At 53.6% G+C, this 21,670-nt stretch overlaps 1 protein-coding gene across 2 annotated transcripts in view; it reads right to left on the reverse strand.

Annotated features, from left to right (window-relative positions):
* Window positions 1–21,670, reverse strand: part of LOC149997796 (membrane-associated phosphatidylinositol transfer protein 3) — an 80,015-nt gene that overhangs the window by 24,004 nt on the left and 34,341 nt on the right. For both annotated transcript variants that reach the window (XM_090257629.1, XM_090257628.1), the window contains 3 exons: window positions 15,594–15,641; window positions 1,590–1,666; window positions 904–1,139 (listed from right to left, as the gene is read on the reverse strand). In XM_090257629.1, coding sequence (XP_090113755.1) covers window positions 904–1,139; window positions 1,590–1,666; window positions 15,594–15,641 — 361 coding nt within the window. The remainder of the gene's footprint in view (window positions 1–903; window positions 1,140–1,589; window positions 1,667–15,593; window positions 15,642–21,670) is intronic.

Raw genomic sequence — 21,670 nt, forward strand, 5'->3', positions numbered from 1 at the left:
TTAATCCCCCACAGGGACCAGGGAAAGTTTGGATGAAGAGCCCAGGCCTGGTAAGCATGTTGTCTTATCCCCACCATCCGGGTTCCCCACTGGGAATCGGGAAAACCTCTCTCCCCAGCCCCCCATCCACCAATGGAGAGAGCACCATCTCCCCTGTGAGGACAGTGATGAACCACAGCAAATCCCCACCATGTACTTTCTCTGTGCCACATGCTGTGCTGGATGCTTGCCATAGGCTAGCACCCATAATCCTCAAAAAAAAAATTCTAGGAGGTGGTTATTCTCCTGAGTATCTGAGTATCCCCACTTTACAGATGAGGAAACACAGGGAAAGGCTAAATAACTTCCCCCAGCTTGCACAGCCAGAATTCAAATCCAGGCTGACCACACACTTACCTTGTTGTGCTACTCTCATAGCACCACAAAAGTCACCTCCCCCAGGAAGCCTCCCGGCCCTCTTCCTGAGTGGCCTCAGTGCCCTGTGCCACCTCCATTAGAGTATGCTTCCCTACCGGGCCATAATTTTGTGGTCTGGGAGTGAAGCTGTCTGGCTTTGACTCCTGGCTCCATTTGCTGGGTAACCCTGGAGAAAACTGCATTGCTTAACCTCTCAGTGTCTCAGTTTCCTCACCTGAGCCAATGAGACCAGGGCCTGTTGGACACCGGAAATGGATCTGACCTGCCATAGGGGCCCGGTGCTGCCTGGTCACAGGCAGAGGAGAATTCAGCACTAATGAAGTCTTGCTGACCACTTCCCACTGCTGATGCTCATGGTCAGAAAGGCTGGGCAAGTATCCCCCTGCCCACTGGGTACCCACAGGGCAGAAGCAGCACCCCCACTTGGTCCCTTTCCCCTGCTCCCCGCCAGAGCTATCCAATCCCAGCAAGCAGAAGGGGACTCACTTGGAGACCAGCGAGAAAGCCTCAGAGCAGATGGCAGGACAGGGGACAAACTTGATAAGGATGTGGCCCAGGGCCGCAGGGAAGTGGGCACGCGTGACCTTCTCCAGCACGGAGCTGAAGGTGTGGATGTCGGCGGCCTTACAGGATGGGTCGCCCGAGCCTGTGTCCAGGATGTTCCCTCCGTGCAGCACCAGCAGGAGCACATGTGTCCTGCAAGAGCGCTGTGGGCAGACTTCCTGAAAGGGACGTCCGGGGGATAGAGAGACACAGGCAGCAGGGAGATAGGATGGGGAAGGGATAACAACAATGAAGCGCACACACACACGTGTGCACACACACACACGGGCTGTGGCCAGAGAAGCAGGCAATGTGCCCAGCCTGTCTCAGTTCCAAGTAAGGGACCTCTCCACTCCCCCACCCCCTTTTGATGGGACCTCTTGTACATTTGGAGCGAGGAACACAGGCTGTCAGGAGGGAAGTCCCTCCATGTCAGGGTGGGAAGGGTTCCAAGAGGCCCTTCTTGTTCCTATGGCAGCCAGAAGCCCAGAGAAGGACAAGATGCTGCCCAGGGTCACACAGCAAGTCAAATGAGGAGCTGGATGGAAGTAGGCCACCTGTCTACCTAGGACTCTTCCTAGAACCCTAACCACAGACGGGGCCCAGACAGCCTCAGAAACCCAGCCTACCTCATTGTCCTCGTGGATCTCAATGCTTCCCTGGGCTGGGAACTTCTGTCTTCTCAAGGAAACCCGGTACAGTTCTCCTGTGGTAGGAACAGAGGAGACCTCAGCGGGCGTGACGCATGGGCCTGTGGGCCAGCACAGTGGCAACATCCAGGGCTAGGGAATCTCCCTGCATGGGCCCCTGCCTCCAAACTCAACACACATGAAGCCCTTTCTCCTCCTAAAAAGAGAAGACCGGCAGGATGAGGCCATCAGGGATGCTGTCCCGGTGGTCTGCAGGGTCATCCTGGAAAGGAATGATCCTGCTTTCATTCCCGAATAACAAGGGTCGTCTGGTGGCTTCAACCTCCAGTAAAGGACAGAAATTTGGGCCAAGCACCCAACCACTACAGTTGCTGAATTAAAAAAAAAAAAAAAGCCACTTAATACGTTTGACACTATCAGAGACATAGCAAGGCCTTGAGTTATGGAAGCGCCGTCCAGGGGAAGGTGGGCCCTCAGAGGGGTAAGGCCAGTATTTGGACCACACTCTTCATCGCTCATCACCTCGAGCCTTGGGGTGAAGCCAGCCGGCTGCCAGAAATGCTCTACTTGCTTCTCTCAGCTTCCTGGGCTCCACGCCTCCACCCCCAGGAAGTGCTTCTTGGCACCCAACCCTCCCCGAGCTCACATCTCTCCTCCATCACAGACACTACAGTCATGAACTGAATCTGGCCCACTGCCTGTGTCTGTAAATAAAGTTTTATTGGAACACAGCCATGCCCGTTCATTTACGCATTATCTGTGGCTGCTTGTGTGCCACAGAGACTTTATAGTCCACAAAGCCTAAAATATTTACTATCTGGCCCTTTAAAGAAAAGTGTGTTTGACCCCTGACCTAATACCTGTTCCATCATCCAAGATGATGAGTCTTCTCCCACCACAAAAGACATGTGGGCCAGATGCTTCCTCTCTGTGACCTGGCAGCCAGGGTAGCAGCGGGGAACCTCGGCTCAGGCAACAGCTCAGGACTTACACTTGGACCAGGTGACACAAGGCGGCTCTGCACTCTCGGGTGGAGAGAGACCTCAGAGACATCCAATGGCCCCCTCTCTGCCTGCCCAGTGATGCTGCCACCACGAGAAAGTGAGGAATCCTTTCTTCCGTCAACCTGACCTTGTCTCTTCTCCTTTCTGCTCGTGAGTAGGACACAACTCTCTCTGTGTGGCTGAACCTCACAGCTAGCCTGTGAACCACCTGTTTGCCTGCAGTGACAGGGAATTCATCTCTTAAAGCAGCCAGTTCCAGGCAAGGGTCAGCAGCCTGCTGCACCCTGCTAGGCAGCACATTTGGGGAGGGTTCTTCCACAGGGTTTTGCAGGCAACCCTGCAGTAGGTGTGGGTAGGAGCTCTGGCCAACAAGTGTCTGTGTTAGCATCCCCCTGACCCCCCCAGCCACTGCCAGCCCCGATGGACGGTGCATCTGCAAGGAATCCCAAATGAGAAGCTTTCCTCAGCAGGGAAGTGCATTTCTAAAACACTATCCTCACAGACACAACCCTGGTCTAAGGGTAGCTGTTTTATGAGCTCGGAGCTGTTTCCCACACAGACAGGAAATCATTTCCTAAATGATGGAAGATTCTGGCTTGGAGGAGGAAGAGGAAAAACTTGTTGTGAGGCCTGGCTCTGCCTAGAACTTCCTAATGCTCTTTCCAGTGGCCCAGACTCTCCTGCCTTATTTCTGACTTCCTACAGAGCTTGCCCTGGACATGGCTGGAAGAGACCTGGGCCCTAACCTACAGACAAGATCAAAATCAATGACAACAGTAGGTGGCTCTGTTTTACTGAGTACGTGCGTCCCAGGCACTATGTGCTGCACAGGTATTATCTCAGCTGGTCCCCACAAGTAACCTCTGAGCTTTGGTCCTCTTGTTATTGGTCCCATTTTACAGATGAGAAAACTGAGGCTTGAACAACCTGAGTCACTTGCCCCAGGCAACACAACTGAGAAGACTGGGTGAGCTGGCACATGAACCTAGGAAAGAGTGCCCCACACGCAACAGGAGACAATGCTTGACAGAGTGCTCCCCTATCCACCTGACCTCCAAAGCTTCCCCAGGAGCTGGACACAAAAATCCTCAGTCTGCAGAAGAAACTGGAGCACAAATTGATGTGACATCCAGTAGATGGATGTCCAGGTCTGCCATGGGAGACCAGGTGGCCAGCAGGAAAGAGAGTGCCCAGGAGGGAGGCCAAGTGTGGCTTTGCATGCGCGGCTGCAGGGCTGGTGGACAGAGAGAAACCCTGAGCTGGCAGGGCTGCGTTCGTGGGTCTGGAGCCTGAGAGGCCCCTGACTTCTGGGGCTGGGAGGGACCCAGTGGAGCCAGAATGCCTGAGCTCAAATCTTGACGCTTATCACCTGTGTGACCTGCCCCTCTGTTTTCTCATCTGGACTATGGGAATAATAATAGTAGCTACCTCTTGAAATGATGATGAGAATAAATGAATTCATATATAGAAAGGGCTTAGAATGGGACCTGCAACATAGTAAATACTATATAAGTATCACCATCATCATCATCCAGGGTGCAGCAAGGGGCACAGGGCCACGGACGATAAGATTTGGCCAGAGGCTGACAGGGTTACTGCCGCCTCCACACTCTCCTGCCCTGTCCCCAAGTCATCCCCTGAGCCCTGGCAGGCTCCCCAGCCTCGCTGGGCTGGGTGCCTACTTGCACCGGGGAGCCTGCTTGCAGTATGATTATAGGATTAAATACTGTGATTGCCACAAATTACCATAGCAAGGTTATAAATAAGTCGCAGGGAAGACATGTGGGTCCTGCCATCTCCCGGGCACGTTAGGTGGGGGCCGCATCCTGCACCCTCACTGATTACACAGACCGAGGAGCCCCCACATCCTTGATCTGCCTGTGGCCAGCTTCCCTGGGGCCCACGCGATGCTCTGAACATCAAATCAGTGGACAAGTGCCATATCCTGGCTGTAAATGATGCTGAGGGCGTTCCTGGCTCGGTGGGGCTGGGAAACTAGCAGGGTGGTCCTCAGCATCGCTCACTCCTTCCCTAGCAAAGGGCAGGGTCTGGCCTCCTGTGCTATTTGGGGTGGGGCCTTGCTTCCTTTCAATGAACAAAAGCCAGAGAGTCTTCACTCTGGGAAAGGGAAGAGGGGAGACCTAGCCTACCAGATCTAGGTTCTGGCCCCCAGAGGGTTATCTAACAGGACCAGAGTTGCCCCACTGAACAGTATGTCTCCAGGCTTAGCAGAAGCCTTCATAGACAAGCAGAAAGGCAGCTGAGCAGCACCCCCGCCTGCACCTTGCCCACAAGGGCTCTTCCAAGAACCAGGCATTTCCACTGCAACAACTGAAGCCACTGGCTCTGACTTACCCTCAAGACATAACTCTTCCACTCCTCCACGCCCTTGCTCATCCTGAGCCCTCTGCCTGGTGAGCCCTGCCTCCCCTTGCAGACCTGCAGACCTGCAAACTCCCACCTGTCCTTCAAAACCCTGCTCAGCTGTCACCACCTCCGGAAAGCCTTCTCAGATCTACTTCAGCAGAGACGGTCACCCCACAGCATGCTGTGCGGGGTCTGGCTTACTGCTGTGAAGTGACTTGTCTGTTTCCCCGTCAGACTGTGGGCTTCCTGAGAGCAAGGTGTATCAGCTGTCAGGGCTTCGGGTGGCATTTTTATGAAAACTTATTGCAAGTGAAGATCCAGGGCTCGCAGACTGTGAGGCAGCTCTGTGCTGCCAGTCCCCCAGGAGAAATGGGGTTTAGGAGAACATCATCCTTGGGAAGCACGTCTCTTAGAAATCTCCAGGGAAGGCGTATCGGGAACCTCTGGAAATTCTAGAACAGCTGGGCCCGGGCTTTGTGGCTCTGCATATAGGGGTCCTGGGGCGGGGGGGGAGCCACGTGCCGGGGCCCACTTCCTGTTCATTTCTGCCCGCATGGCCCTATTCAGGCTGGTCCCCGCCGTGCTCAGATATGGGACGGGAGAGCCCATAGCTGTTTTGCAATGACATTTTGTGACAAACTTTGAGGCTGGCCAGCTACCACGGGGCCTGCTTCCAGCGCCACTGCCAGTCCTGGCACCAGCACCAGTGGCCCACCCAGCTCACCATGGCTCCTTCTGGCAGCTAAAGAATGGAGACTATTTTTTGCTTAATCACCACCTTGGAAAGGCACAAATCGTGATCATCCCTCCTAATTACCGATGTGCCATACTGCTCTTGAGACAAAAGCCAAGGTCATCACCCACACACTCAGCACCCTAAGCAGTCACCCAGCATGGCTGTCCTCATTCTCTCCTGCCACCTGCCGCCAGGACCCAGGAGGGGTGGGTGCGGGGGTGCCCTCCAGCTGAAACGGACCACTCAACTTCACCCTCCACCCTACCAGCCCCTGCAGGGGCCCCCACCTCCATTAGTCCCCCCGGGCTGAACTGAGCAGAGCTGGGCCCAACTGGAGACCATGGGGCATGTCCTGAGAAGTAGCAACAGAAGTATCTGATCCTCTGTGAGCAGGTGGAAGCACAGGTCCTGGCGTAAACCCACATCCTGTGATGTGGGATGAGAGAGATAGATATACCTGGGAAGATCTGGGAAGATCTAGAGCCTCATTCAGCAGCAAGCAGGGGTCCCAGGTAAACACACACGGAGATGGACACACACACTGGAGGAGAGCAACCACGGAAAGAGTCACATTGTGAGAAATGAATGCCCTGGTCAGAGGGTGACCTTGGACGCCCTCTCCACACCCCGCAGAATGAGGGTTGGCCTACGTTCCCTTTCACGAGTCGGGCAGACAGAGAGTCTCTGGGTCCGAGCATGAGGATACGGTGGTCTACGTGGGTTCCAGCCTCCACGCCCAGCAGAATTCATCCCCAGGGCCCTGACGAGACCTGCAGGTGTGAAATGATTCTAAAACACCTTTTTTCACCTTTCACGCTAGCAATTACCAAACCCATGCTGCCCGGGGTGTGGGAAAACAACCCCTCCTCATTCATTGTGGGTGGGAGTAACAACCAGTCCAACCTCTATGGAGGGCAAGTTGACAAGGTCATTCAAAATGCCAAATGCCCTTGACCCAGCAGGTCCAAGTCCATGTGCGTAATGGCCTATGTACACTGCTAACCATTGCCACACTATTTATAATATAAACAAAAGACAGAAAGCAAACCTACATGCTCACCAACAGGGAACTGGTGAAACAAATTATGTTGCACTGAAGCATGTCACATGGCTGCGAAGCCATCCGCCTCTAAATGTATTGAGGTGTAGGGTGACCCCAATATTTTATTATCAGAGGAAAGCAAGGTGCAGAGTGGAACGCACTGTATGCTCCCATCTGTGTGGGGTATATATAAAAATATAGATAAATGAATATTTATGGACATGCTCATGTACGCAGAGAATATTTCTGGAATGGTCTATAAGAAACTCGTCATAACCTTTGCTTCCAGGGAGAGGGGCTGGTTGGGCTATAGGACAGGACAAGAGGGCATAGTCATCACCTTTTGTTCCTTGAGAACTTTATACCATACATGTATGTTACCTACTCAAAAGACAGGTTAAAAATCAGCATTTTGTCCATGTGAATGTAGCAGGGTGATTTTTTCCCCTGAGATATCAATTTCTATTTTCTCCTGGCTCTGGCTTCTTGGCCTCTGGGGAGGTTTGTGGCAGAGTTCCTCGGTTTTCATTTCCAAAAGCACCTTTATTCCCAGAAAAAAAAGGATTTGAGGAAACAGAGGTTCTCTCAGGCTAAAAAGAAATCCCCACCGCCACCCCAGGCTGATAGGAAGACAGAGGGGCGTCCTCCTGCTCCCAACTTGGGGTGCTCTCACAACTCCAGGATGATGGCCAGGCTACCCTCTCGCCCAGGAGCTGCAGACCAGGGCAGAAGGGACCACCAGACTGGGGCCCAGACACTCGGTGCTCATGAGGGCACACCCATGCATAAGCATGCACACCCATGCATGGGCATGCACACCCATGCATGAGCACAAACACCCATGCATAAGCACGCACACCCATGCATGGGCATGCACACCCGTGCATAAGCACGCACACCCATGCATGAGCACGCACACCCATGCATGGGCATGCACACCTGTGCATGAGCACAAACACCCATGCATGAACATACACACCCATGCATGAGTGGGCATGCCCATGCATGAGCTCACTCACTCACCATTCCCTGACCAGGGTGTTGGGGAAGACACCTGGGGGCTCTGAGAAGCCCTTGGAATCACAGACAGGGATTTCACCAGCACAGCTGCATGGGTAGGCAGAGTGATAATTATAAATTGGTGTCTAGAAAAATGAAGGAAAAGCTTGCTCTTTCACAGGTAAGTCAGTGGGCTGTGCAGGACAATCTCCTTTTGCCTCTCCAGATCCACTTCCACCCTCCCAACCCAGCGAGGGCCTGAGGTGGAGACTCCCTTGTTACGGGCTGGGCTTGGCCAGGGGAAGGCACCAGAGAGAACTGGGGAGAGTGAGGCTCCCTCCCTGCCAGGTCACCACAGGCCGGTCTATCTACAAAGCTCCTTCTGCTCCATTTTATTCCAGAGACTGTCAAGGTGCTGGCATATGAAAGATGCTCATTAAACACTTTTCAAACAAATGGATACATGAACAAATAATGTGTTCCATTCTGCAAACCTGTTAGTGTCAGCAGCTGTACATGTCCCCAGAAAGCAGAGACACTACACAGGTAGACTCACACAGACACACACGTACCTTCGTGTAAATTAATGCACCAAGGCATTGACATACACGCCAACGCACATGCACAAGTGCACGGGCACACACGCGCATACACACTAGGATGGGCCATGCCAAGCATAGACATATGCACACACATGCAAGAAAAGTGCTCCCAAGGCGGATGTCTGCCATCCTGAGCTCATTAAAGCCAGCTAAATATAGCTCGTCTGCAGCTGTGCTCAGCAAGCTACCCACACAGGCCGGGAAAAGACACCAGTTACCAGGCAGGGGAGTGGAGAGGCCAGCTGTGGGCTGGGGGCTTCATGCACCATGCCTGTGGGGGTTGCTAGGGGGTGAGGGGCTGAGGGTATGCAGGAGGGGAAGCCTGTTGGTGGCTAGACACTCAGAGCTCTGGTCATTGGCCCCAGGCAGTGGGACCTGAGGTCAAATCCCATCCCTACAATGGGATAGATGATGCTAAGTGCCCCCAGCTTCCTCCTGTTTCTTTGGAACAGCCACACATGTTTATCTAATGGTTAATTTGCTGAAGGAGCAGAGCTTGGTCCAGGACCAGGGGCTGGAGTCGGGACACAGCCTGGGACACGTCAGGGCTCCACTGGTGACTGGCGTAGCAGCTCGGTGGGGATGAGGATCCAGGATCCGTCTGGAACCATTGGGGCTCAGTCTCGACCATTGCCAGGCCTTGGTCTGGAGACAAGAGAGAGTTCAGAGTCCCACTAAGCACCCCACTCTAATGCGCAGGCTTGGCCACGGACAGACCCTCCCCACGCCTGCTACTTCCAGCCACCCTGCCTCTGATGCCAGGCCCTGGCCCTGGGAAAGCCATTGACATGCACGAGTATGGGTCACATGTGTCAGGTCACGTCCTCCACACCAGCTGGGCCCGACCCAGAGGGCCAATAGTAAGTCCTCCTCTCCTGGAATCTCCCCCGTCAGGTGGGGATGCAACAGAAGCAGCCCCTTCAATCCTTACTTCCCTGTGCACATCCTGGCCCCCAAGGTATTTGGGGGTGGAGTGGAGCTGGCTCTTGAGGGGGCACCTGCAGGACGCAGGGGACCAAGGGGCACCTCCCCAGGTACCTGGGTGACCGTGGAAGGGAGAAACTGCAGGAAAATGGGAGCTCAGACCAGCATGGAACCAAGCGCTGGAGATGGAGGAGGGAAGAGACCGGGCTTGAGCACCTTCCCTGGAAGCTTGTTTACTCCGAGCCTTCGTTTTCTCGTCCTGACTTGCTTGCAATGGCTGCAGCCCTTCCCGGCCCCCAGGTCAGCATGGAGATCAGAGACCTGTGCACGGAGGAGCTGTGCGATGGGAAGGGAGGGAGGAGGCAGCCCGCGTCTCCTGGGACAGTCATGCTCCTCCCTGGAGAGGGGCCTGGTGGGGAGAGGAAGGGGAGTTACTGCACCACTGAGCCCGCAGCTCCACCCTTGGGTGGGCTCCTTGGCGATGGGGGCAGGAACCAGCGGCGGGGATGGGGGGAGGGGTGGGGAAGGTTTGGGGGTGCTGGTTCCCATCCAGGCAGTGGTGAATGGAGCAGAGAGAGCAGAGGCTGACCATGCTGTGTCCCAAGGAATCGTTCTGGGACCCCAAGTCCTTCCTATAATGTGCTGCCATGGGGCCTGGGTGGGTCTCCCCTACAGGGATGGATGGAATGCTCAAGCTTCCCAAGTAGCTTATGAGGAAACGGTGCTTAGAGTCTCCATGGTCCTGCTAGGAGCCGGTGTGGGGAGCAAGGGGGAGCGCCGTGGGATAGTGACCAGGGGGCTCAGGCTCCTCCTCTACTGGACAGCGATCACAGGAGACCACAGGGACCAATGTGACTCCTGCAAAGGTCTCTCTGACACTCTGGAGGAAGGACTAGAGTGGGAGAGACTGGAGGCAGCAAGGCCAGGACAGGACCCCTCTGGGTGGTGGACTCAGCTAAAGGAGGGACAGGGGACAGACAGGGGTGGAGGCACTGAGAGCTCTGTTGGAGGGGCAGTGCATACTCTCAGGGGTCTGATCTGGCTCTGGAAGGTGACAGAGATAGAGAAGTCGAGTAGGACCCCACATTTCTAGTTTGAGTTTCTGGAAAAGGGTACCACACACAAACTAGAATGGATGGGGGAACAGAAATGGGTTCGAGGAGCAGAGGTCCTGAGTTCCTCGAGTGTCTGCCCCCAGCACCATGGCAGCGCCCAGCACCGTGGCAGCGCCCAACACCCTGGCAGCGCCCAGCACCGTGGCAGCCCCCAGCACTGTGGCAGCGCCCAGAATTGTGGCAGCACCCAGTATTGTGGCAGCGCCCAGCATTGTGGCAGCACCCAGCATTGTGGCAGCACCCAGTATGGTGGCAGCACCCAGCATTGTGGCAGCACCCAGCATTGTGACAGTACCCAACATTGTGGCAGTGTGCTGGAAGCGCTCTGTAAATGTTGGCTGCGCTGTGGAGCAGCATGAACAGGGCTGAACAGAAAGCCATGCAGACCAAGGAAACCAGGAGACAGGGAGGCAGCACCCAAAACCAGAGCAGCTATAAGGGACTCCAAGTGCAGGCAAGACAGGAGTGGGCCACAGGCAGGAGCTGACGCTGCGCAGCAAGTCAGTGGCAGGGACCCCGGTATCCTGCCCACCCCACCAGGCCCGCTCTCCCCTTTGCCCCGTACCCAGCCCCCCCCACCACACACACACACACACACACACACACGATAGCTCCCCAGACTTTCTCAAGTCTATTTTCAAACAGAAAGCATAAGCGACTGCGAGATGAAAGCTGGGACTGCCTGGCAGGCACAACGGAGGGAGGCTTCTAGGAGATGCCCCTGCCCAAGGCCGCTGCAGATGGCCCCGGGAAGGCCTCCTTCCCTGCACTCACAGCTCCTGGGGCCAGCTCAGAAGGGCTCCCTGGGGACTCAGGCTCATGAGGAAAATCTCTGACAGTGACACCTGAGACGGCCACAGGAGCAGCAGAGCATAGGAAAGACTGAGCTCCGGGAGGTGATGAGATGCGTCTCCCACACCTGAGCCAGCTGTTCCAGTTGCCCGGTCTCATCCCAAAGCCAGTAACAAGGGAGACCACTCACTGCTTCTCTGTGAGCAGTGCAGACCTTGGCACCCACATAATTATTTCTGTCCCCTCAGCAAAGCTAGGAAGTAGCCTGATGGTCATCTTTCCACAGCTGAGGAAACTGAGGCTCAGAGACATTGGGTAACATACCCAAAAGTGGCACAACAAGTAAATGAAGGAAATGGGCCTCGCCCCCAAACCCAATACCGTCAAAGCGTTACAGAGTGGGACCCCCAATTTCCCCACAGCCGGTGGTTTGGGGGATAGTGCTGCTTTGGGGGTAACTTTGCATACCTGTGGCTGGTAGCTAATTTCTTAGTTATGCATAGTTGCGGCCACAGCCTGGCATCAGGGAGCTGGGAGGAACTTTGACCACAGCGTGGTGGGGCAGAGCTCACGCGGCCTGCGCGAGGTCTCGGCGGTGGCTGGTCAGCTACCCACTGCGCCACGGCCGCAGTGGATTTAAACAGAAAGGGGCAGCCATTTTGGCACGGTGCCAGGCGGTTTGAAAGGATGGAGAGGGTCTGCCCCCCAGCCCGCCAGGAAGTCTGGTGTGTAAGAAGGTGCCGCCATTCTGGATGAAGAGCTGGAGAACACCGCGACCCGGGCAAACCTCCCCAGGCGGGCTCGGATGGAGGGGTGCTCAGATGCTACAGAACTGGAGTCGGTCCCAGCATTTTCTGACTCCCGGTCCAGGGCACTTTGTACTAACTCCCACCTTGTTTTTCGTGAGGTTTTGAAAACCAAGTGGGAATATTATGATAATATACAGGGACATGATTGTAAATGGTAAATCACATTATAACCATCAAGCATTGCTGTTATTCTGTTTTTATCATGGCGTCGCAGAATTTTATTTTACCAATTTCGCACTAAAAATAAACAAATCACCATAGATTGCCACCATCATTTCATAAAAGGAAAAGTATTTGAATGCACAGACGTGTAGACAGGACGAACAGTGGCACAAAAGCAGCCCTCCCAACTGAGTGCATTCAACATTATAGAAAAACATGTAACAGTGCTGCTGTTTTTCACCGTGGAAGTGGGTCTGTACTGGGAATCACCAACTTCAATGACCACTGCAGCTCCAGATTCTTCCGCTCACTTACTGTTACTCTTGACTAAATAAGAATATCCTTAAGCAACATAATTCTAACTAAAATCCGTAACCATGGTGAAAAAAATGCAGGCAGTTTGCCTCTCCTTAAACACGCTTTTTCTTTTCTCAGCCAGCTCCAGAAGACACCAAACATCTGGTCAATGCAATCGCGTCTGAGGCAAACAGGGCTCTGAGGGTCCCACACCGTGGGGGTCGGCGGCTGTGCTTTTCACTTTGAAGCTGCATGGCCCAGAGACCCAGAGGAATGACCTGGGCTCTTCTCCTCTCCCACATTCCTGACATCCCTTATTAATCGTGTTGTTTATTTGATGTTGCTTTGCCATCTTGGGGGCACCTAGCTGGCCAAGCGGGGCCTGCGCTTCCCAGGGCGTGCTGTTTCCTAGAGACAATAGACTTGGACTTCACCTTTCATGTGCAAACCAGCCAATCCACCTCCTTTATCTAACTCTCACAGGGGGTCCTAAGTCACCCCAGGGCCAGGGATCAGAAAACTGGAGACCACCACACCCAGAGCCTCAGAAGTTATTCAAACGAGCCTGTCCTAAGCAGTTTCCTCTGCCCTACCTTCCTTTCCCTCGGAGAAAACAATAAAGGTTCTGGCTTTCCCCACTTTCCCCAAATCTCCTGATCAAACCAAACCTCATGCTTCCCCGGTGGCCCTGCATGGCGGGGAGTGTCCCCTCAACTTGGGGACTGTAAATAATACATTTCTTCAATGGCATTGATCTCTCCAATGCGTCACTCAGTCACCTCTATGAATTAAAATCCCAGGGTTATGTACATTTTAACACAGCTCCCCCCACCTTGCTGCGCTCAGTCCTTTACATTCTGTGAGGACACAGTGCGCTTGTGGCCTGCACCTTGGAGGTACCCCTGACCCAGACACTCCTGCCTTCCAGGCCCTGGGGGCTTTGTCTTGAATCACCACTGGACCGTAGGCACGGAGGAAGCTTGTCAGGCCTGCACTAGTGCTCAGAGCTGCAGCCAGGCCCTGGGAAGCCGGCACTGCAGGTGCATCCCCTGCGCCTGAGGGGCAGAGCTTGGAGGAAGGCCTCCAGCAAGCCTTGCACCTGGGGGGGGGCGGGGGGGGGGCGGGTAGGCAGAGTGGGCTGAGCCCCCCGAGGAACAGCAGAATTTGCCACCCCAAAATATGCCTTTTGGGATTTTGATTATTTTAAGCTGGTTATTTTTAAGAAACAAAAGCTCAGAAAGAGCCTTTTACCTCCTCCCCCTTACCTGCCTAGAGGAATTTAGATAGAAAACCTGCCTCAGGAAAGGGAGCTATCACCTCCGCATAGTAGGAGCTCAGTGTGGCAGACAGGGGGAACCTAGCAAAGTCCCAAGGTCCCATTGTCCTGGGGGGTCCAGCAAGAATTCAGCCATGTGTTGACTACATGTTTGCTCATTCTCACCTGCCTGTGAATTGCCTACCTCCCCTTGGAAGTCCCGGACCCCTGCCTCCCTCTCCTTAGTCCAAAATAGCATGGAAGTCTCAACTGCCCAAGGCGTCCTGGGGTCCCAGATTCTCAGGGAACCCCTGTGAGTACATGTGCAATAAATTGGGCCAGTTTTCCTTTTTAATCTGTTTTGTGTCCATTCCATTATGAGTCCAGCTGGAAGAACTTAGCGGGGTAGAAGGGAAACTGTTTTTCTCCCCCTACAGCCCCAGAGCTACGACGTTGCACAGATCAAAACAGGAGAGAGAGGGACGTTCTGAGTGTACAATTCTCCTCCCAAACACTCACACAGACTCCTCTCCCAGCTTCATGCGGCTAACGGGAGAGACCTGGTTCTTCCTGCCGACGCTGTAAAGAATTACAGATCAGCAAATCTGTTAGCATGCGAGCAGGGTTTATTGGTGGCATGTTTTCATGGGAGAGAACGGGCCTTGCTGAGGTTGGGGGGGTGTGGGGGCACAGGCTCAGGGCAAAGCAGGGTAAGGGTGGCAGAAGTAGGGGTGGCCAAAGGCCGGGGCGGCAGGCACCTGGGTGACCTGAGACCCTGCAGCCAGAGAGCGAAGAGTGTGAGTCCTTTGTTCTGAGGACTTAATGGTTGGTGGGATGGGAGTGAAGAAGTTACACATTGATTGACAGATAAAGGTGGTGCCAGCTTGAAGGGGGGCACATGAATACCCAAGGGTGTTAAGGGGCTTCTTCCTTTGGGCTCTGTGAGCCCTTTCTGGCCTTTCAGGCCTTGGAATGAAAGTGGTTTCAAAGGCTTTCTTTCCCACATAATGAAAAAGATACATAGAATTTCAAGGACTTTCCTCCTCCCTGCCTTAGTTTCCTATTCATTCTACCTAAGCGCCAAAAGGCGTCTCCTGGTAACCAGGACGTTAGATGTTGGTCAGCAGCAGCAGCGCGTCTCAGAGTTCTTCCCACGCTCTCGGTACTGCCCCAAACAAAGGCATCTATCTGACTAGGTGCCCACCAGTTCACCCCAAACCTCCAGGAACCATGTCCTGAGTTTACTGTGTCCACAAACTGACATCTTTACCAAGTCTTTCCTGGATCAAATCCGGTGCTAGGCACCCTGAGAAAACACGGGCAGAAGGAAACCTGGAGAAATCTGTCTGTCATGAAGGATGGCAAGGCCTTGGGAGGCCCCAGGTCTGCAGGCCCGGCCTCTGAGTGGTGGCGTGCAAGGCTCATACCCTGGCATACCCCTTGAACGAAGGGCCTCTGACCTCAGTCAGCATGTCACCGTCTGTGGCGCCTGGTAGCTGGGTCCCCCGAAGGAGACGGTATCAAAGGCTCAGGAAGGCTTGCTCTCCATCCCTGCCCTCCTCTCTCTCCGCCCACATGCCAACCACACAAAGGCTCCATGGTCCCATCCGCTCTGCAGGGCTCAGCCTCCAGCCACCAGCCTCAGGCCCTCGCTCTGGCTCTGCTGCAGAGACTCCCAGTGTGTGGGCACTTGGGACTGCAGGGCTCAGCTCATGGGGCAGTGAGTGGCCCAGGCCCTCCGATCCTGCCTATAGGCCCAGTGGTGAAGGTCCTACCACTCCCTGGGCTCTGAGTGGACAGAGACGCCCCAGGCCCATGGGGCTGGGGTCCATCCAAGGGGAAGAAAAGACCCCTGGCAGCGGGAGCAGGTTTAACTCACTCTGCTTTTCCTGGAGGATGCTGGACGTACACGGCACGCTCTCTTCACCTGCAGAAAAGGAAAGAAATGTGAGCAGACACCTCCATCACTGTTGGCCAGACACTAGGAGGTCCCTCTATTCAGGGGCCCCACTCCCCAAGCTTGGGGTGGGCAGATGTTTTTCCCATCCACTCATACCCTGCCCTACCCCTGCCACACTTAGCTTTTGCTTCTCTTTCTTTTTTTAACCCTCTTTTTTTTTTTTTTCATTGCTTTTAGAGAGAGAAACAGAGAGAGGAAAGGAGAGAGAGAAAAACATCGATGTGAGAGAGAAACATCAGTTGGGTGCCTCTTGTAAATACCAGTACTGGGATCATCTGGATGGAGGATCAAACCCAAAATCTAGGTACGTGCCCTGACCTGGAATCAAATCTGCAACCCTTCAGTTATAGGACGGCACTCCAACCAGCTGAGCCATACAGGCCAGGGCACACCCTTCCCCCTCTTTTGCCCCCACATTTGATCAGTCACAGAGTGCTGTGGAGTCTGCCTCCTTATCTCCTCAACACCCCCTCCCTCTTCACAAGATAGAGACACAAGGGAAGGTATTTCTGTGTTGGTCACAGGGGTGTCCCGGGCCTAGAACAGTGCTTCTCCATATTTGTTGAATGAATAAATGAATGAAACATACACACACACCCCATTACACAGAGGCATGCTACCCAAATAGAGCTCCATCCTGTCTCCTTGGACTATCAGATTAGCATCTTCCTTTTAATGAGGAGCTTTCCCTCCCACATAATTATAAAGTAATACAAGCTTTGTATTGAAATTTTGGAAAACACTAACAAACATTAATAAGGAAAAGGTCCCTTACAATCCCATCGCTGACAGAAAACCACTGATCACATTTGATGTCATTCCTTCCAGTCTTTTTCCATATCAGCTCTTTGCAGGCAAGAACTATGTCACTTACGTCCGTATTTCCAAAAAATAGATCAATGGCTGACTCATGGAAGTCATCACAAACAATGAAGAATCACAAAATACATTTTTGCACTTCAAGTTGAAGCATAAATAGTTCCCCAGTAAAGTTACAAAACCTTTAAAACATCATTCCAATGGATATATAATCTGCTATTGAATGGCTATATCATAGTTGACTTTAAAATTTTTTTAAATTTTTATTTACTTGTTTTTAGAGCAAGGAGAAGGGAGGGAAAAAGAGAGGAAGAGAAACATCAATTGGCTGCCTCTCACATGTGCGCCAACCAGGGACTGGCCTGTAATCCAGGCCTGTGCCCTGATCAGGAATCGAACCCTTTGGTCTGCAGGACAACACCCAAACCACTGAGCCACACCATTCAGGGCTGCGACTTTGAAATGATCCATGGGTAGCAAGTTTCTAAATTACGCCCTTGTAATTATGCAATGAACATCTTTGTGGTTGGAGCTCTTTCTGTATTTTCTGATTTCCTTAAAATACACCCACAGAAAAAGAATTCTGGGGCAAAGGACAGGAACCTTGAAGGCTCCTGATGTTACTGCCAGATCGCTTTCCATGAGGTGTGTCTTCTGAAGTTAAGTGCTATTATCAACAGATACACTCACCTCCCTGGCATTTGCTTTGGTCTGCAAATTTCTCTGCCTCTGGCTTCACCAGATTAATCTTCCTACACTTAGCACTCCAGTGGAGTCCCATCCTCAAATTCTGGGCCTGACAGGCAAGCCCCTGCATGAGTGGCCCCTGCCCACATCTTCCCCACTGCCTCCCGCTCACCCTGCACCAGCCAAATCACTGTTTCCGGTCTGCACTCACAGCACAGCCTGCACACCTGAACCTGTTCTTCCTTCCGCTTTTCTCTTTCAAACTCACTGTACCTTGGGGCCACCTCTTCCACGGGGTTTCCATTCTTCCCCAGAAACCTCAGTGTGAAGGACCTCTGTCCTCAGAAGTCAGCTCTGGGTCCTTAGGGCCAGCACAGGGTCAGGTTCAGCAAAGGCCAGTTCCCTTCCCTCTCAAATGCCCTCCTGGAGCCCACCTGACTGGAAACCTCAGAAAGGGACCTAAGACCAAACCTCTAGGAGCTAGAAAGCTCCTGTGTCCACAGTGAGGCTGGAATCTGAGGAGTGGAGGCCCCAGCCTCCAGCCCCCGCCCACTGGGAGCTCCGCCAGCCAGCAGCTCCGGCAGAGCCGCTCGAGGGTCTGCAGCCAGAAGGAGCCCCTTGGCGTCAGGAGTCCTGGCCTTGCCTCTATGCACTGTGTGTTTTGGGCCTTGAATGGTCACATCTGTTGAAGGGCAGGTTGCACTCTGCCACACTGACAGGCCCCCCAGTGCTGCCTTTCCTGCTTCTGAGGGCGAGGTGTTCTGGGCCTGGGGGATGCCACCAAAGCCACCAGCCTGGGATCTGGGGCATAGGTAAGCAATGCAGAGGCCACGCCTCCAGCCTAAAAGCCCGCTTTGAGCCCTGACTGGTGAGGCTCAGTGGGTTGGGCATCGTCCTACAAAGCAAAAGGTCACCAGATTACGGGTTTGGTCACCTATCAGGACACACAAGAGAGGCAACCGATCAATGGTCCTCTCCCTCTCTTTCTCCCTTCCCTCCCCTCCCTCTAAAAATAAATAAAATCATCCTGCCTGATAAGCCCATCTCTTTTGAAGAATCTACAGATACCAGCTCAGGCCTCCCCAGCTTCCTGAGCAATTTTGAATTTCCCTAAAAAGCGTATACGTATCTGTAGCGTCTCCAAGGATCCCAGTTCCCTGAGGAAGGAGCCAGGAGGGAGTGTCACTGGAAGTCAGTGTGCACGATCCACATGGGTATCCACATGGGTGTTCACATGGACAGAAGGGGGGATGTTAGAAAAGGAGGCCGGAGCAGCCAGGAGCGTGGGCTCCGCTGAGTGAGCAGGCCAGGCAGTCCCTGGGCAGCAGGAGCTCTACTGTGGCCCCTGCTTCCCATGTTAGGTAGTTGTGATTCCACTCCTGTGCAGAAGAGGCCCCCTTCACAGATAAGGAAACAGAGGCTCAGAGGGTAAAGTCACTTACCCAAAGTTTAGATCTAGTCCCTTTGACACCCTAGCTCTGCAGAGGGCTCCTCCAATGAGCTCACCTCTGCCCCTATTTGGTGGGGGGTGCAGAGCCTTCTAGAGCAAGGGCCTCCTGGAATGGCCCAGGCAATGCTTCCTGAACTAGGCAGTCATGGAGGCAGATGGAGGCAGATGAAGGCTGACACAAGTCAGTAGCTGAGGAGTGGGGAGCAGGGGTGTGGGGAAGGGGGTGCTTGCAAGGGGTACCCGCGAGAAGTGCCCTGAGGTTGTGGCTGGCCCGTGCTCCCTTGAGCTCAGCCTCTGCTGCTGTAGTCTGAGCCAGGCATCCAGATGGCAGGGGGCTGACAAGGCCACCAACTGGGCAGGAAGGAGCTTGCTGGCTGACAAGGTGAGTGTGGAGCCTGCACGGCAGGAAGCTGCCTCCCTGCCCAGCGCTAGCGCCAGCCCCTGCTTCCCTCCAGCGACCAGCCAGTGAGTGAGCCAGTGAGCGGAGGAGTCAGCTACGAACCTGCTTTCTGATTAGCAGGCTCCCATGGCGAGGATGATTAACCAAATGCGCAACTGGCTCAGCCACTGCCTAAATGAGACCCCACTTGGCCTGGAACTTTCCAGGGCCCCTGGGCCCCACAGCCTCGTCTCAGCTGGAGCTGTCTTCACATGCAGAAGCTAAGCTGCCCAGGGAGGGCCAGGAACTGGGGCAGGACCCTGGTTGCCTGCCCCAGGCTCAGCCCGCTAACCCTGCCTGTCCCAAACTCCAGCAGCCCTGAGCCTCGGAGCCGCAGCGTCTCCTCTAAGTGGTTTCCTGAGCGGTTTTATGTTTCCTCTTCCCAGTCCCCTGCCAACAAACCAAGCTACCCAAGAGCAAGGGGAGCAAAAGGCATAGCTGCGCTCAGAAGCACTTCCACCAAACACCTGAAGCAGGGGCATCTTCTGGCCTCCAACGGGAGGGCTGGGTGTCTTCTCCAGGAAGAAGAAACTGGGGGTCCTCCTGAAACTCCAGAAAGTGCCTGGCAGGATGGAAGTAGTTGAACCCCATGGTTTGCAGGCCTTAGGGGACCCCAACCAGGCTCCGGCCCAGCCTGGTAGGTCAGTTCATGGTGTAAGGCTGACAAGGAAAGACCCACACACTCCTCCCTGCTCAGTTTCCCCAAACCCTGAGCCTCTGCTGGGTTGCAGGGTCAAAGTTCACTCTCATTACCCCTCATCCGGCCCATCACAACCCCCTCTACACTCATTCCCTGGCCCCTGCTATGATCTCTACACTGGCTTTCAGAATGATCTTTCTAGAAAATGGCTTGACTCTGACAGCTGTGGCTCAGTGGGATGGGCATTGTCCCGCAAAATGAAAAGTCAACAGTTCAATTCCCAGCCAGGGCACATGCCTGGGTTGCGGGCCAGGTCCCCGGTTGGAGGCATGCGAGAGACAGCCAATGGATATTTCTCTCTTTCTCCCCACTCCCCTCTCTCTAAAAATAAGTCTTATTAAAAAAAAAAAAAAAAAAGGCCTGTCACTACCCTCCTTACACTATTCCGTGGATCCCTAGGGGTGCTCCTGAGGAGAACCCATCTCCTCTGCCTTCGCCTCCCACTCTCCCTCTTCTCCCTGACTCCCCACCCCTCTCACCATCCCCCAGCCCAACACCTTCCACCCCAACCTCAGTCAGGACGAACTCTATGCAGTTTCCCAAACTCCCCTGCCTTCTTGTGTCTCCCTCTCCATCCCTGCACCTGCTGCTCCCTCTGCCTGTTGTACCCTCATGGGAATGTCCGTCCAGAGACCCAAAAGGCCTCTTTAACTCCTGCCTCAGCTCAAGCTCCATGTTCTCTTTGATCCCTCTGTCCTTTGTTTCCTCCCTTGTTAGAACAGTTTGCTCACTGGCCTGTATCTGCCCCACCCCTGAGTCTGGGAGTCAGTCAATTCTGAGTGTATTTCTGAGTCATCGATGTGTCCCCAACATCGACTGACACAGAGTAAGTAGCAGTGTGTGCGCACTGAATGCATAAGCAAGGGAGAGAATGCATGGATGCACCGTGAGCCCTCACACTCCAGGTTCAGCGAGGCGAAGCACACCCCCAGAAAGACAACTGTAAGCAGATGGGTCACCGCTGTGCGGACAGGCCAAGGAAACAGGGCTGGGCATGAAGGAGCTGGTCTGGAGGAGGCTATGGTATCAGGGAGGATGTGCATAGGATTGCCTGAGCTAGAGATGAAATCAGGAGAAAAGCAGAGGGAAGGCAGGGAACAGAATAGCTCAAGTGGGCCTGAGGGTCAGCAAGCAGCCCCTGGGCATTTGGCTGGAACACAGGGTGAAGGAAGAGGAGGAGAGGTATGGGCCGGAAGTCATGAATACCAGAATCAGAGATAGCCTTGGGACCACCGGATTTAGCAATGATCAGACAGACCCTAGATAATGTCCCTCATGGTAACCATTCCAGGAGAGTTTGATTCTTGCAGTGATGGTGAACCACTGTCCCCAGGCACTTATGATTATTAGAAGACAGAACCATTGTGATAGCATTCCATGCCAGGCTGGGGACTGATACTTCATTCTGTGGGCGATCAAGACCTAGTCGTCAATGCCACAGCAGAACAATATGACTAGATTTATATTCTAGAAGCATTCCAGTAGGATCGGATAAAGATGGTAAACTGGCAACATGATCCAGCCTTTTTCTCCTGCCCCAAATCCCTAGAAAATGGCATTACCTATGTTCCATGAATTAATCTTTAGTAGTATCATAAAATAAAGAGGGATGTCTTTAGCAGACCAGAAATTGTAAGGCATCCCCAAAAGACAGAAGGCAGAGAGATATGACAGAGGGAGGTAGGGCTGGTTACATAATTTGCAGGGTCCATAAAAAAATGAAAATAAGGAGCCCTTGTTGAAAATTATTATAAACATTTAAGATGGCAGAGCATAAGCACAAGTGCGAGACCCTGCGAAGCACAGAACACTATGTGAGTGCCAAGGTCAAGTGCCCATAAAGCCAACCCAGGAGAGAGGAAACCATAGACTCAATTCTACAGAGAAACATCTGTGGCCAA

The sequence above is a fragment of the Furipterus horrens genome, unplaced genomic scaffold (assembly GCF_987537825.1).
Source record: "Furipterus horrens unplaced genomic scaffold, mFurHor1.1.pri manual_scaffold_11, whole genome shotgun sequence".
In the NCBI taxonomy this organism is placed as follows: Eukaryota; Metazoa; Chordata; class Mammalia; order Chiroptera; family Furipteridae; genus Furipterus; species Furipterus horrens.